This window comes from Pygoscelis adeliae, unplaced genomic scaffold (genome assembly GCF_000699105.1).
Source record: "Pygoscelis adeliae isolate BGI_AS28 unplaced genomic scaffold, ASM69910v1 Scaffold6, whole genome shotgun sequence".
Lineage (NCBI taxonomy): Eukaryota > Metazoa > Chordata > Aves > Sphenisciformes > Spheniscidae > Pygoscelis > Pygoscelis adeliae.
In genome coordinates, this window is record NW_008825075.1 from 1166576 (window position 1) to 1181956 (window position 15381).

Consider the following 15381-nt stretch of genomic DNA (forward strand, 5'->3'; position numbering starts at 1 on the left):
ACTCATACAGTAATAAAAATATAGGACACACTGCCTTTCAGTTCTGTTAAACCAGATCTTCTCTGCTAAGCTAGAGTTTGAATGGCACCGTTAGCCTACTTTTTAATCTTTTTAGTTTTTTTTTGTTTTATTTTGCTACCCTTGCTTATATCCTCCCTCCCTCCCTCTCTCGCTTTTTCCTCTCCTCTCCTCTCCTCTCCTTCTCCTCTCCTCTCCTTCTCCTCTCCTTCTCCTCTCCTTCTTCAACTGTGACTTCTTCAGTCTTCCATAAAAGACTGGTGTATATTAGAAAGCCTTTGCATTCCTTAACAACTGTCTGTTAATTCTGTCCTGTGTCATCCAGCAAAACCCAATGTCTTGTAGGGATACATGCAGTACAGTAACTAACATATAATTCATCTTCTGCTGCTGTTTAATGAAGCAAGAAGTCAGAGACTCCAACATACACTGAGGTTTTCAAAGGAACAGTCCTTTTGCAAACAGAAAATATAAACCCTCTGCACACTTCAATTTGGAGTAAATGATGAATCTAACCAGTTAACATCATAAACTCCCTACTAAGCTGGATCCCAACAGAGTTTGAGAAAGAATTTCATCTCAGCACTCACTGAGAATCAATCAGCCTCCAGGACAATCTTACAGGAAGCTTTTGATGCCTCTGATGTTACAGAAAAACAATGGTTGTACCATGTGTGTTGAGAAGCCATCATAGTTCCTTTGTTCTGGACTACAAGAAGAGGTAGAAAAGAACCAGTCCTTCAAAGAGAAAAGAAATTGAAACATATTTCACTCTGACACTCATGAGCTGTGCTGAAATATCTAGATGTCCACACATGTACCCCCAAAAGCAAGCTTTCATATCCTTACCATAAATTGGTGCCTTAAATAACCCTTTTCACAGCCTGTGTTAAGTCTTACTTAGAAAGAAATCTTCTAAATTTTGTTGTCCCTCATGTGTCGATTCCACCACACTGCAGTATCTTCAATGAGATAAGATTTTTGAAGATACACAGCTGTGAACAACTTGCTTTTTGCATCCAGTAGAGTTACACCAAAAAAATCCCAAGTGGAAACTGTTAAAGGACAAGCTGTCCTCTTTCACCTTGGCAGCTGAGTCCTAGACACAGCAGAGCACAATTCATTTATTCAGTTTGCAGAATACCTTTCCTCCCTTTCCATTCCATTGATCCCTGTCATAAGAATCTGCTCTAGCTGAAAATTCAACCTCTACAGAACTTCAGTGCCACAGAGATGATTCCCTTCACCTGAAAGGGTAGGTATTTTATGCTCAATCAGACCTTCACACCAAATATTATGCCTGCATATGAACACTTTCAATTAAAAATCCTACTCTTTAGTCTCTCATTGTACCAAAGCTCTTTACAAAAGAGCGAGCTATGGTAGAAACACTCTCCAGGAATCAAAATACAGAAGTTTTTAAAAGGGTTTGGTAAGTCTTCATCTTACCACTACAACAGCAACACTTCATTGGGATCTTTTTTTTTTTTCCCTACTTGATGGCGAACCCTTTGAAATCAAGACAACATGTTCTTTTGTATTACTCCAAAACCAGTACTCTTGGTAGCTGCTGCATCAGAAAGAAAAGTCCATTCAAAATTCCTGTCCAGGATGGTGTCTGGCTTTCATTTCTTTCAAGAAATTATTTTGTTTAATCTTTCCTTAAAACTGACTATTTCTCCAACAGTGACAACTCTATGCACATCTGATGTTAGTTAATATTTATCCTTTTATGTTGACAGAACATGGACTTCCAGAAAAATATATCTTTTTACCTCTGATGTGAAATTCTATGTAAAATATTTCTCATTGGATTATGGACTATATGAAGCAATACTAAGCAATACTAGGAATACTAACACTACTAAGCAATATGAAGGAATGCTAGCAATACTAACTTAAAACTTAAAGTGTATTTAATTCCAATACATACAAATTTAGCTAGAGTACAAGCAACATCTGAGGTTTCCCTACTTTACATCTTTATGACTGGGTGGCAAGCTGTCCTGGGCTCCATTCACATTTTTGTTACACACTACACTCTTGCTGAGGTGTCTAAAAGCAATGTCTCTTTTGGGATAGCTATCTTTAAGGCTTTATCAAGTTAAGGATGTGGGAACCTCCTTCAGGCACCCGTTCTGTGGTATATCATCCATAGTGTCAGTAGACACAGATAGTTACTGAAAGGAAAAGATAGGGTACGAACCAGTAACTGTTCTTGAAACTGTGTCATGTATGCATACATTGCTAATGCTCCAAGTCCTTTCCTCAGAATCCTGACTGTGTTTGAGTTCTTGAACTGAAAGAAACTAAGTGAGGTTGACATGTTCTGCTTTTTACACCGTCAAAGATAATGGGTGCACTTAGAAGCATGCAATTATGAATAGTGCAAGGATAATCCTTTCTGGTTACAGTTCTAATATGGCACATGCAAAATTATATACAAATTTATGTGCAAATATATGATAAATTATATTTTGAGATACTAAAAGAACCTGCAGTGTAACTAAGAACTTCAGTCTCTCAAAGTACTGAAAAATTCATTATGCAATAAAACTACTGTGATGAAAATTGCGGGAAAAGGTCACTATCTATCTCAGAAAGCCAAGTGGGAAAAATATCTGCAAGAATGAAAAAAATGGCAAGATCTTGTGAAATAATAAGGAAGGAAAATAAACTACAATGTGGATGAAGAATTTATTTGTAAATTTATTTTTGAATGGCTATGAATTAAGACACTGTTGGTACACAGTAGTGCTTCCTTTAGGTGACAGCTATTAGAGTATAATTTTTAGATTTAAAAGAAAAAAGCTTTTTCTGGATATACTCAAAATAAATAGGAGTTTTTCAGAACAAGTCTGAAAATGTGTAATACTTTGTAATTGCACCACTTTATTTGAAAAATAATAAATGGACCTTGAAACTATATACTAACAAAAAGAAATAAAAATTATGAATCAGCTTTCAGTATGTTAACAAAGAGTAATAGGGCATACATAGACTTTCTGCACAGAAAAAGACATAAAGGAAGTATTAACCATACCTCTAATCCCAAATATGAATAAAATGTCTTTTTTGATATGAGGTTTTCTAAAAAGGATGACAATCCTCCTTTCTTATAATAATAATAAATACTGACCTGAAGCAACCAGTGAATGTCCATAATCAGTCAGTATGTACTTTGCCACCATTGCACAAACATGGTTGACTTAAACAAGGAACAATCCAGCTGTTCCTGGATTATATATCCCTTTCATTCATTGAATCTCATTTCCATCATATTATTCTAGTAGAACCTTCTTAAGCCGATTTAAACAGTGAATAAATGAATGCATAAATTGCATTGTGAATTGTAGACACTGGTTTCAAGAGTAATGTGATATTCAACAGTTTTCAAGCTCCCTTGACAGATATATAGATGCAGGATGAGAAACAAACAAACAAAAAAATCAATCATGACCTCAGAAATCAAGCAGATGTAAGTCACAAATCCAGATGACTCTAGTAGCCTCAGTTTTGGAATTTCTGCTGATTGTTTCATTGGCATATTTGTCATCTAATTATTATTGTCAATTTCAAAAATCAGACTTGGTACCTATTTTGGACTGAAACCTCTCCGTGACAGTCATTCTCTCCTAGTCATTGACCGCAAATCATTGACTTCTAACTTGTGCTCTTACTATCTCACATAATTTCCAAACACCATCTCCAAACATGTTACAGAGAAATTAACAGGAAGGTGGCATTTTATGTCACTCACTTATACAAATCATTTAGGCTTTGGATAAAATCAGATAAATGGAAACATCCAGGAATGTTTTGACTATACAACCCAGATAGCCTTTGGAAAGGTGAGTACAACACCAGGGAAAATAGATAGCCACTATAAAGTTTATGTACTACGTGTTTAATAATTTTTTTTCTCTAATAATTTGATAATTTAGACTATCAGACAGTTAAAACATTAATTAGAGTAATAATCATTTTTTCACTCCACATATAATCTGTTTCCTTTTGCTTCTTTTGCGTAGAACTCTCCCCATGCAGATACAATACTATGATACTCTTCATTTTGCATGTTTTCTACACTTTTCCCAAACTTGTCAGAAAATTACTATAGGGCAACTTTATATATTCAGGTTAATTTTAAATTTGCTTGCTCAAATTAGTGACTTTTTTGCTCTAACCAGAGCAAAAAAGGTGAAAGTGCAGTCTTATCTGCTCATCAAGATTCTTCTCAGTTCTGTACTCTTTATTTGCCATTTTACTTATCTTTACTTACCACTTCCCATTTGCAAATGCTTATTTTGTCTCAGCCAAAGTAGTTCTGTTTATCAACATCTCTCTCTCTTTTTCTAATGCAGATGAGTTAGCCTATAAAAATGTTAACCCTTTTCCCTCTAAAGAGTCTTCTTTCACTCATCATGACTGGAAGAAAATTGTTAAGTGACACCATGCACACTTTATGATTTGGGATCATAAATATTTAAAAATAATGCAATAAAAAAGTAATCATTAGGTTTCTGAAGGAGCCTAAATAATTTGAAATTCAGGGTGTCCTGCAAAGCTATTTATTTCCTAGGACTTCTGGGAGCAATACACTTCCAAATACAATATCATAGTGCTTTGATACAGTGACATTTCTTATTTTGTGGGCAAGGTCAATTTTCATAAACTATCAGTCTGGCCTGGACTGAGGAACTGGCCTAGATATTTTGGAACACTTGGGAGACATGATTTTACACTTGATAAGTGTATGAAATAAATATAGGGACTATTTACAAGGCTCTCAACATGCTTTGGAAATGGCTGTATCATTCAAATACTAGTGCTAAAGTTACAGACTCAAAGCAACAAGTAAAAGGGGGAAACAAAAAGGCAGTTTACTCATTCATAAGATTGCACTCAAATTTTTACTTAGTAATTAAATTTTGTAAATTTTATTTCTTTTTTTCTTTATTTCCTTTCTCAAACTCCCCAACATTCTTAATCCTTTCAAGAAATGTTTTATAATATAATAATCCCATGCACAGGGATGAGATTACAGGCTGGGGAACAACTGGCGGGAAAGCAGTTTTGCAGAGAGCTTGGGGTCCTCCTGGACAGCAAGCTGACCATGAGCCAGCAATGTGCTCTTGCAGCAAAGAAGGTCAACAGCACCCTGGGCTCCATTAGGAGAAACATCACCAGGAGATCAAGAGAGATGATCCTTCCTCTCTGCTCTGCCCTGGTGAGAAACATCTGAAGTGCTGTGTCCAGTTCTGGGCTCCCCAGTAGAAGAGAGATATGGAGCTACTGTAGAGGGTCCAGCAAAAGGCCACTAAGATGATTAAGGAACTGGAGCATTTTTCATATGAGGAGAGGCTGAGAGAGCTGAGACTGTTCAACCTGGAGAAGAGAAGGCTTAGCAGGAACCTTATTAATGTATGTAAATACCTGATGGGAAGGAGTGAGGGAGACAGACCCAGCCTATTTTCAGTGGTGCCCAGTGACAGGACAAAAGGCAATAGGCACAAACTGAAACGCAGGAAATTCCCTTTAAATATAGGAACAAACTTTTTACTGAGTGGGTGGTCAAACACTTGATCAGGTTGCTCAGAGAGATTGTGGAGTCTCCACCTTTGGAGATATTTAAAATCTGACTGGGCATAGTCCTGAGCAAGCTCTAGCTGACCTTGCTTTGAGCAGGGAAGTTGGGCTAGATGATCTCCAGAGGGGCCTTACAACCTCAGCTATTCTGTGATTCTGTGATTTTCAACAAGTCAGTATTTCTCTGCAGTATTTTACAAGTTCAAATCCATGTAAAAATGAAAATCTGGATTATAGAAAATGAAATTTCTGTGTTTATCACCAGCCATTAGTGTTAACTGGTACCCATTACTGCTGACACTAACTTCTACTTTCAAGCAAATTACCATTTTGAATTAATTCCTTGTACCTGTTTAAATATTATTGTGGCATTATACGTTACGTATTTTTCAATAAATCACATGGCAAAACATAAGTGTCAACTGAAAATAATTTAAAGGACACTTCCAGTGTCCTTTATGTATGCATCTAGTATGCTACAGTCATACGTGCAGTTCTGCCAACTTCTACTGTAGTTCACTTCCTAACCACCTCATTTCTATCACGTGGTTGTCAATGACTTTTACTTGCTGCAGTTTATTGAAATTCAGGGAGAGTTGAAGAGGAAGAATATTTTTTCTTCAAAATAGGTTGCATTCTTCCAACATAAGAACAGAAAAATAATGTGTTATCTTGTATGAAACATAAAATATTCAAAGAGAAAGAGTTGAAAAATAATTTTATAATGAATTATAAAATATTATGTTTTGATACAGAAGAGATACTGAGTGGGCTGCTGGTAGGAACGATGTGCTAAAGCAAACAAATTTGTCAAAGATAACTTCATTTGTTTCATTCAAATATTTCTGAATAACTAGCAATATTAATTTAGTGATTCTAGCAGGACAAACTATATATATTGCCTGGAAATCTGCTTCTTATGCATTAGAAAAAAACACAGAAACTATGGCTCTGTAGAAAGATAAGTAAACTTGACAATTATACAGAAATCTTAATGAGAAACCTACCTTGCCTACATACTGATAATCAGATCCTGTGTATTCCTCTAAAAGGAAAAACTGGTTCCACATCCAGCCTCGCTTCTGGCGGTGAATTGCTTTTCCATCATTCCCTGATGCACGTCCCCCAGATCTTTTGGGTCTGAGATCAGGAGTCCTTTTGAACAGCATTTCTGTGTGGCAGGGATGTGGCAGCCACATCCAGAGCAGCAGAAGTAATAGGACTTGCTGTATTGTCATAGTTCTCCACTGCTGATGCTCTTCAAGCTGGTCAGTGATGGAGTCTGCAGTTTTGTTTTTCTTGACTTGCTTTTTATGTTTCTAGTTGCTGATGCAGCCAAGCAGTTTCCAGCAACTCATCTCTGAACTGTACATAGTATTCAAATCCTGAAAGTAAACAGAGAAGAGACAGTGCAAGTTGAAATGCATTCACTCCCTAGCGTCCAACATCCCTGCCACTGTACCCTGCAGATGCAAAACATTATGACATAGAAAGTAACCTGGTTAGGAATATAAAGGTCATCCAGGTAAGGAGAACATTGTGAACATGTCAGGTAGCTACTGTCAAAACACTTCCTAAGAAAAAGTAAGAGTGCCCTGAGATGATCAACTATTTCCCCATTAAAATCCTTCATTTTAGAAACTTCCGAGAGTGTTCTTTATATAGACTGGGGGGTTAATATTGCTGAAACTTACACATTAAATACTGCTGCCTTTGCTTCAAATGTTTTCCACCCGATTTGATTTACAAGAATTCCAGTGTTTTATTAATCTTACTATCAAGAGGACTGAAAAACCAACACAAAGTAGTTTTAGAAATGTGGAAATTGTAAAACACCAGTTCTCCAGAGTGTTTTAAATGGTAAAAGAGAACATCATATGCATCAGAAGAAATATGACATGACAAGAAGGAAACTTTTAAATAGAAAAAGTTCTTGAGATGATCTTGCAACATGGAGTCATGCAAACTTAACCTTAAAATGTAGGAATTATTTAAAAAATGAGGGCCTGTTTTGCAATTATCCTGAATAACTTTAATTTTGAAAAGTACTGAAATTAATCTTATCATGGGAAGTGATATTGCAGAGAGAAGGCAAAACTCTCCTAACTCATCTTTGTTTTGTCTCCACTTCTTTTTTGTTTTGCTTTGTTTTCTTTTAGTTTTTCCTTCTTCTAACAGAACCATGAGGTGTTATTTCAGCAAGACAAATTTAGCCAGGTTCTCTTCACTTCCATCCCAGCATCTAAAGACTAACACTTTTTGCTAGTGAGATCATTTGGTAATGTTTTCCTTCACGAAATCATGAAAAACTATGATTTGTCTTCATAATAGGGTATAGATTCTGCAAATTTTAATCAGCGTGGTTTGTTTTGGTTTTTTTTAGCATGCCCACAGAAAACAAAATGCATGGACGGTGGTTACAGTTTCTTGTATATTCTTCCATATGTGGCACAAAATTCAAGTAGGAAAAAGCTTGGGTTTTTTTTCTCCTCTTTTCTGATTTTGATAGATAACATTGCACACAGCAATCCTGTGTGTCCTCTGATTTCAATAACATTATACTACAGCTCACTATCATCTTAAATATTTTTTATTTTTCAAAGTAGAGCTATGTAAAACTTTCAGAAATTCTTTCTGAGATTCAGTTTGCTATTGATGTGCTATTTAAGAAATTTCCAGTAAGCCTGTGATGATTAAAGGAGTTTGCAATAAAATGTTAGGGGTTTAGAGTGGAAAGCCTATGAAATGTAGTGTTTTCTTACAGTTAAAAGACTCTGTGTCTGTGCATGCATGTGCGTGTGTGTTAATAACTGAACAGATTGAACAGATTCAGTTCAGGAACCAGCTTTAGTCTTCAGAGTTAAATTATCTCAGGAGAACGTTTTCCCCTCTCCTCCAACATTTGGAAGACTAAAGAACTTCTCAAAGCCACTGCTTCCAAGGACTTTAGCCCCCAGACTGTTCACAGTAACTCACAGGTGTTCATTTCCATTTGTCTAAATAAACACCAGGTTATGTATTGTTTCATTTAACCCTTCTTCCTTTCTCCTAAAACTTTGACATTTACTTGATTTGTGAACTTTGAATATTACCCAAACAGTCTGTTCTAATATAAACCACTAATAATATATGCTGAATTATATCAGCATTTACAACCTGGAGATGTGGTCCTCCACCTTGAAAATTATTTATCACAACTCATATATATGTTCTTTTGAAACAAAGGTATACCGAGTGAGAAAGCAGGAGTATGATTTATTCTCAGGTACTTAGAAATGTTTCTTCTCAAAGACTATAGGAATTTCAAACTTGAAATTAGCTCTTCAAGATATTATTAGTTTCCCTAAAAATTGGGAAGCTATTAGGTTTTTTTGAAAAGGAGATTTTTTTTTTTGGTGTGGTTTTTTTGTGTTCTTTTTTGCTTTCTTTTTGCCATCAGTATATATATTCCATTATTCACACGTCATTATTTGATGTAGAAGTGTTGTTAAATTCCTCTTGGGAAATAAAGCTTCAATATTAGGGGTTGTTATTGAATTTCCTTCTTGTTAAATTAGGTCAGCAGAATGAAAGCTCAGATGAAATTTGTTAAAGTTACAAAAGTAGCTAATGCACATGGACTTGGCAAGCGAGGCTGCTTAATGGATGTACGTACCAGCAAGGTCTTTTCCCTCTTTTGAGACTCCTGTTGGAGTTCAGCTTCATGTTTTAAATGTAATGAGTTGGGTAGTAATCTACACTAAAGCAATAACATTTACCTTTAAAAATAAGCTAGCAAACAAAAAAAACCCAGGCTGAACTAATAACAATTAAATAAAAAGCACTGGAATAAAGGAAATGTTTGAAGAGAACTAGATGAAGGAAACCTTTTAATATGTAACTACAGAAAATAGGCAGAAGTCCCAGTTCTGTAATACATTGCATATTTGGGTTCTGTACCCTGCCAGAGCTGGAACAGTCAATGGAGGAAGATAAATTTATCATCTGGTTTTTTAATTCCCTGGAAAACTAATTGGAAAAATGTCTAAATTTTGGTAAAATCTTATCTTAGAAGAGGGTCTGAGAACTCAGCAGAATTGTAATAGTTTTGCTGGCTTCAAGTAAGTGGTTTTTTTTAAAGAACTGAAATAGTTGACATAGCTTTAAATAGTTTTAAATGAAACTATTTCACCAGTTTTTCTCCTCAAATCTCTCTCTACCTCTTCTTCCAGAATATCACTTTCAACTTTTTCCCACAACAGAAAAGAAACAAAGAAACAAAATAATAAAAAAAAAAAACAAACCCAAAGCTTTCTAAAAACTATCAAATACATGCAAGGTTCCATATTTCTGTGTAATATCCTTCTAAATTACATTAAACTTACTACAGAGGAACATTGTGTCTTACTCTGCTCTTGTTTATACAGGTTTTTGTTTTGGAATTATTTTTAATGAGTTTTCTTGGAACAATCTCTAGTATGGAGGAGATGGGTCAATCATCACTGAAGCTATTAATCATTTCACCATTAGCTTTCAGCTAACAGTTTTGAAACAACTAGGCAGTTCCCACTTTCCACAGGTTAATTACTTCTCTATCTCTCAGAACTTAGAAGAAAATGTTTTAATACAACTTTTACTGTATTCATGTGATTTCAAATGTAATTTTTGCAAAATTTAGAAAATACTATATTTTGCTTACTCAGTCATGCAACCCCCCTAATAACACTAAAACATACTTCATACCATTTGAAATTCATGAGATTTAATGGACACATAAGGTGGGCCATGAATACCTTTAACTGATGCACATCTTCTCAATTAGACTTCCATTCACCGGTTGCTCCAAGAGGTTGACCTTTTACAACTGGGATATTATTTCTTTAGTAAAGGATTTCCTCTTTTGTCTGTCTTTCTGCATTACTGTATGGGCTTTTGGAAGTCAACAGAATTAAATTTGAAGTAAAAATGGTAATATGGATCAAAAGCTTGTCTATTTTTTTTTTTTTAAATCAAGAAATTTTAGTAACTTCTCTCTCTCCTGTGAAGAGTGAATTTGACAGCAAAAAATTTTACTTGGGGTAGCTACCATTTACAATTTTTGTTCCATATTTAACCTTGGTCAAACTTGAACTGAATTTTAATTGTGTAACATTTTAAAAAGCTTGTTTAAAGAAAGATATTTATGCAATGCCATTTCTGTTTTCACCATTTCTGTTTCCGTTGGGAGCCATTATCTATTCACATCTCTAATCTTGTCTTTCAGTCCTTTTTTGCTATGTTTGTACAAAAGAAAGACATTTTTAGAATCAAAGATGCTTCATGACAAATTAAGTTAAACTACATTGGAATTTTATGAGGAGAATGATCTTTAATTTTATTACAATGGAAGACACTGGAGCATATTTTGTTCTTGTTTTCTTCTTGCTCTGCAGAGGTGACATCAATAGAGCTATTCTTATATGCAGCCACAGTGAGAAACTTTTCTTATTTTCTGTCCCATTTCTCCAAATCTTTGGTCTCCCTCCAGCCACCTGTATAGAGCTACCACCACAGGCTGCAGAGCCTCTTTCAAAGTGGATACAGACAACAGCCATGAGACACAATTACTACCATTTTGGTTTCCTCCTTGAAGTAGTTAACTTGGTAAGGTGCCTCCTTATTTCATTAGATCTCTGACTCCTGGCTTATGATGCCATAAATGAAATTCAAAACTCTGGTTAGGTTTTGGAATAATAGGAACTATTTAACAAGCTAGTAAAAATGGAAGTAGGAAGGCAGCTAAGTGCAGAAAAAGCTGCATTTCCAATGAGCCTCAGAAGAACCTCCAGCTCAGCTAATTTAGTTGTTTTAACTTATTTGCCATCTCTTTATCAAATACAAGAAGAATGTTCTAATGCTCTAGAGCACAGTATGATGAAGCAAGTACTTTAAACACCTTTGCAAGAGACTTTTTCAAAACACAACAAAGTATTTCCCTCTGTAAGTGTAACGTACAGGTGTAAATTACCCCTTAAGGGAAAAAGAAGACATTTTTGTAAAGGTTTTTAAGAGTACTTGAAGCAAACAAATGAGCGCCTTCAAATGATCAATTCTTAATAGACTCTAATCTCATCTTTCCTTGTATTATAGATTTATGTTCCTTGCTTTATCTATTATATCCCAATGAAGTTGCCTAAAGCTGTTTATAATTTAATTTCCTAGTTCTGAAATAAGGAGATAATTGGTAAATTGTCAGTAAGCTGCTTATTTCATAACCTCCAATGGAACATTTACACACCACAGTGATCACACTTTGAGTTATGAAATTATAACATGAATTTACAAAGTAGTCAGCTATACCTTTGAACTTTAGAACTCAAACCTGTTTATGAAGTCCTGCAACCCTTGATCCACCTAGGAATTTTAATTGAGTATGCATAGTTTGATGCTAAACTAAAAAAAGCAACTAACATTTCAGGAATTATGTATTTTAATTAGTAATAATAATCATATTTCCCAATCATCAAAACTACTTCACTCAAATGAGAGTTTTTCATATTATTTTCATAGTTCATGGGGGGAAAGACTGAAAAACAAGCAGAGGAAACAAAGGATAAGGAAATACTGAGCATTATAACTTTTGCTACAAAAGCTAAGTAATATTTTAGGCAACAGAGAGATTACATAGAACCATACCTTATGTCTTATTGTTAAGCATATTTATATAGTACAAATCCTAATTGTTATTAAAAAAATAAGTTAACATGTACTATACTGATTTCAAAGTGGAAGGTTAAAGATTCAGTCTGCCTTTCACTGGTACTTCAGTAAATGTGATATCCAAAAAATAGATAAAATAACCTCAAATTGACATTAAACTGAGGAGGAAGAAAGCATTGACACCTCACTCCTCCCAATTCCCCTGCTGCAGAGAACATTATCCTCCTCCCTGTAAAGATCTCCAGATGCCTCACCACAGCCCTTCCTTCTTAAGGAAGACTGAAACCCTCAGTCTTAAGATGCAGCAGGACATTGAAAGGGTGAGCAGAATGCCAGAGAAAAGGCAGAAGATATTAGTAAGTTATCCTGCATAACAACTTTGACTGTTTATTAATGAGGCTTTTCTGTATTAATTAGATTACTTGGATACCTAACAATAATTCTTATCTCTCTATATATGGTGAACTCACTTTTTCTCACAGCAAGACATTGAGAGTAGTGGACTATTATGGTAGTTCTCTACTTAGACATTTAAACTTACTTTTGTCCCTAAGATTTTGGGAGAGAAGTTGTGCATGCAGCAGTGACAAAGTGGTAGGTGACTTGTGGACATGCAAAAGTTATTTAAATCTTTACCATTTCTGTACCCTGGAAGGTCCCCATAGCATTTAATTCCTTGCTACATCCTGTTCTCCCTTCTAGATGCCTCTTTCTTATCTGATTATACATACTGAGTTAACTTCCACAGGTCTTGGTAGCTACCCAGTATTTTTCTGCATAATTTGGATGAACAATTAGAGTTAATTTGTTAAATTTATGCAGCACATTAAAAAAAAAAAAACCAGAATAAAAAAAACACAAAAAACAAAAAAAAACCACAAAAAAACCCCAAAATTAAAATTCAAAGTATTAAAAAAAAAAAAAGAAATTATTGTCATGTGCAGGATATGATTTTAAAAAAAGAAGTGGAAAGATCTTAATAGGTTGCACAACACAGGAAGAAACTACCCAGGTACAGTTCTGGAGAAAATAATTGAGGAATAGGAATAAAGTAGTTCTGAACAATCTCAATATGGTGGATATTTTCTCACTCATCTTTACCCTTTTCTTTTTTTTTTTTTTAAAAAGAAGATACGTGAACAGGAATATTATTCTTAAGAAGAATGAAATAATCCTTCCTCTCCACTCAGTCTCATTTCAAATGCTGTGTCCAGGTTTGAACATCACAGTACCAACATATAAGTAAGCAGAATTCAGGCCAGCAACAAAATGTTTAGTAAAAAAGTGTTATTTTTGAGGAAAGAAAAACTACACCTATTTGCTTAGTCTACAGGAAGAAAAAAAGATGAAGAAGGTGATAAGAATGTAGTTTTCAGAAACAGAAAATAAGAAATTATTCTCAATGCACACCACAGATAGTATGAGAAATTGATTTCAATCACAACAATGATGATTTAGGTTAAGCATTAAGAAAAACTTCCTATGTATTTGCAGGGGTAGTCGGCAGCTGAAATGAGATGTGACTGAAGGTTTGGAAAAACAGTCTGAGCAAACTGCTTTCAGAAATGGGCTGCCTGCAGCTATGTGACCAGATGATTTCTCAAAATCTTTTCAAGCTCTGTCCTGTAGAACTCTATCCCTTTTTTTTCCACGTCATTATTTCTCCTCATTATGTCTTCCCACCTCTAGTGCCACTATTACCAGTGGCCACCCTATTCTGCTATATATTAATATGTATTATTCATTCCAGCTCAACCCCATCCTTTTCCATTTACCTGATTTCATCTCAAAAGCAGCTGTAGATTTACTGTTGTGGGTTGAAAGCAACTTAAATTCTCTTGCTTGCCAGCCAGCATAGCATGCTCTTCCACATCAAATGATACAGTCTGAGCTACACAGTTCCCTCCCATTTAGATAAGGTCTGTGCCAGTCCTCTGAGTCTCCCTCCATAAGATTTTGGAGTTGCATTTATCCCATCAATTGTCAGCTATATTCTCGCAGAGAGTGAATTTAGCTCTTTCCTACTCCACCCTGAATTCACACCATGTACTCCTTCCTAACTAATTATCCCCTTTGTGTTTAGCCTATGGCCATGCTGCCTTCTAAAACACCCACATTCCATTATTAGCAGACTTCTTTCTTTTATAAAGAAGGTAGTCCTCTACTTCATCTATAAAAAACAAACAAACAAACAAACAAACAACCCCAAACAGTTATAACTTTTAGTATTTGTCCTTCCTCCCTTCCTCCCTTCTCCTCCTCTCACAATTTAAAAAAAAAAAAACCCAAACCAACAGACTGTTCTGATATTTAGCATGCATGCTAGGGGATGGGGAGAAGAGAGTGATGGTGGAGAGGAGGACAATGACCCATTCTGATGGGAAACAGAAAACAAGTTCCAGAATGTTGTTTTCTTCTCTGAAAAATTATGGAGCAGGAGGAAAATAGTGATTTATCAGAGAAAGTGAATCTATTTGCATCACTATAACATTGCAATTTAGACAAAAGAACATATACTAAAGAGAATTTGTTAACACCCCATTTTATTTTTCTTATTCATTTCAGTCCATCTTTGACAGACCATGACTTTTCTGGAAATGAAAAGATCAGAAAATTCTGTCTGGATCTTGCCAAGAGCCAAAACTGAGAGATCATTGAATGTCTAGACCTGGGGACCTAATATTCTTTCTCCTTGTACTGAAGGGTTTTCCTGAACAGGGTGAATTGTAATGAATAATGCTGAATGGTTACGAAAAAGACATTTTTTTCCTTCAGGGCAGGTGGAATTTTAAATCTCCTAGTCTTCGCTATCCAATGCTTTCACTTGCCAGCAAAGTCTAAGCCTTATTAAAGAAATAGAATAAGCACAGAGGCGTGCTAAATATCTAAAAACTCACTATAATCTCATGAGGAGTTTATATCTTCAGCTTAGGCTGAAACCTTAGAGCTTCAGAGAGCAGAGGCAGTTCACTAAAGCATAAAGAACTGGGACATTGAGAGACCATGCCTGCTTAGAAAACTGTGTAATTTAATAAAGTGTTCATTGATGTCTACACAGTGGCTCCTCAAACTTATGTTAGTGCCTGTGCTTACAGC

General features: G+C 35.3%; 1 protein-coding gene across 1 annotated transcript in view; it reads right to left on the minus strand.

Annotated features, from left to right (window-relative positions):
• Nucleotides 1-15381, minus strand: part of CDH10 (cadherin 10, type 2 (T2-cadherin)) — a 110734-nt gene that overhangs the window by 62448 nt on the left and 32905 nt on the right. The window contains exon 2 of the mRNA XM_009326678.1: nucleotides 6615-6992. Within this exon, the coding sequence (XP_009324953.1) occupies nucleotides 6615-6845 (231 nt within the window). The 5' untranslated portion in view covers nucleotides 6846-6992. The remainder of the gene's footprint in view (nucleotides 1-6614; nucleotides 6993-15381) is intronic.